Genomic DNA, 1,842 nt, shown 5'->3' on the forward strand with positions numbered 1-1,842 from the left:
CTAAGATATTTAATATTATTCATGCTTTTCGCGTTAGTAAGTCTCGGGTGTAGCGACGAAGGTCAATTGTAGTGCCCGGCACTACACCTAGGGTCTGGGGGGTAAGCTCCGAGAAGGGAGCGAATCGAAGACAGAGAACAGACACTTCTTGAATTGCCGTTTTTCGACGGAATAAAGCTGTAGAGACCGAGAAATGGGGCTAATCTAGGTGTAGTATGTAGACCTGTAGAGGGACAGGAAACAGCGCAGTCGCAGGAGTAGGCGCCGCGCACTACATTTGGGGGCTGTTCCGGGATTGAAATCTTTATTCTTTTCCGGACTTAGGAGTATAATTATCTTGTTTTAATGCCACGCAGCTAGAGATCTTTGTTCGGTAAGGGATGCACCTCCGCAACGGACGCGTCATCGGTCCCACACCACAGGAGACTCCTACAATGTCGGTCAACAAGTTGCCGAGCGGGACACCCGCCCACCACCGCCACGCGACTCCGAAGCCCACCGTGGCAGAGCGGTCGCATGGGCATAAGGAGGCGCCCCCGCAGGAGACACCTCTGCCCAACGTTGCGCCAGGGGACAGTCCCATCGTCACCTGGAACCAATTCCAGTCTGCAATGAGCGTGGTTAGAATGGTAATAGGGGGAGCCGGAGCATCTGGCGCAACGACTCTTATACTACCTGAAGACGGCAGCACTATGAAGGCCTTTCTGAAGCGCATCGAGCGTCGGTACACCCAAATGGGATTGGAACCGCGCGAGTGGGGAGATGCACTCATAGACCACCTTGTGGGCCTGGCTCTAACTTTTTTGATGTATCTACAGGAAACTATCGACCTAAGTGACTGGGCAACAGTACGGCGCAGGCTTTTGGAGCGGTTTGACAGAACAATGTCACAGAGTCAATTGTTAACGGAGTTGACAAAGGTACTGTGGAATGGCGACCCGAAGGAATACACCGACCAGTTTGCGGCGGTGGCAGAACGGGTGTTGGGTCTAGCCCCCGACGAAATCGCGGACTACTATTATGCCGGGCTACCGACAGACCTCCATCTCCTAATCACCAATAACGGACACGTGAAGTACCAGTCGTGGAAACAAGCGGCAACCTCCGCAACGCGGATCAACGAGCCCAAGCAGAGTGTGCTGGAACTCCGAGAAAGGATCAACCGAGCCATTAGGGCGGCCGCCCAAGCTAAGGGACTTAGTGGGCGCCAGGCAATTGAAAATCGTTCTTGGGGAACACACGCTAACTGCTTTGAGTGTCAGGGACGCGGACATCCGGCACGTGCCTGCCCTAGCAAAGGGGAACGTACCAGACGTCCGGGGGAAATCTGCAAGAAGTGCGGCGGTGTCGGGCACTATGCTCGGGACTCTCCTACGTATGAACGAAGCCGGCCTGAGCAGGTGGACAAGGGCAGTAGAGCTCCCACCCGTCCTAGCACTGGGAAGATGGAACGATCAAACGTGCGGGCCTAGGCGTGGGTGGAGACGAGCGTTCTAGGCCGCGTAGCCATGGCAAGGGGATGATGTGTGCGGTAGCGACAGGCGCTAATGGCATTCCAGTCTCCCACGAGATGGGAAACCAACTCCTCCGCAATACGAGCGATGGGCACGCATAAGGGACTCCGCCGCTTCCGGAAACGCGACGGGAGTCTGGGTCAGAGTCGATCCTGAGTGAAGAGACTCCGGACGCGACGATGAATAGCAGCAGGAAGTCTGCACAGGCGACAGAAGACGGAAATAGGTCAGACGCGACAGAGATTGTGCCACTCTGGTGGAGGGAGACTTGCATGAAAGAGTCTTACGATCAAGGGGGAGCGTTGTGCTGTGCGGGTGCGACGGCGGT

General features: G+C 55.7%; 1 protein-coding gene across 1 annotated transcript; it reads left to right on the forward strand.

The window, feature by feature from the left end:
* Positions 1 to 380: 380 nt before the first annotated feature.
* On the forward strand, positions 381 to 1,472 carry ENH_00037190 (hypothetical protein; the record flags this gene model as incomplete). The annotated part of the gene is made up of 1 exon (XM_013580522.1): positions 381 to 1,472. One exon carries the CDS (start codon positions 381 to 383, stop codon positions 1,470 to 1,472), a length of 1,092 nt encoding a protein of 363 aa, XP_013435976.1.
* Positions 1,473 to 1,842: the final 370 nt, after the last annotated feature.

This window comes from Eimeria necatrix, genomic scaffold (genome assembly GCF_000499385.1).
Source record: "Eimeria necatrix Houghton genomic scaffold, Enh_scaff2719, whole genome shotgun sequence".
Taxonomy (NCBI): Eukaryota; Apicomplexa; class Conoidasida; order Eucoccidiorida; family Eimeriidae; genus Eimeria; species Eimeria necatrix.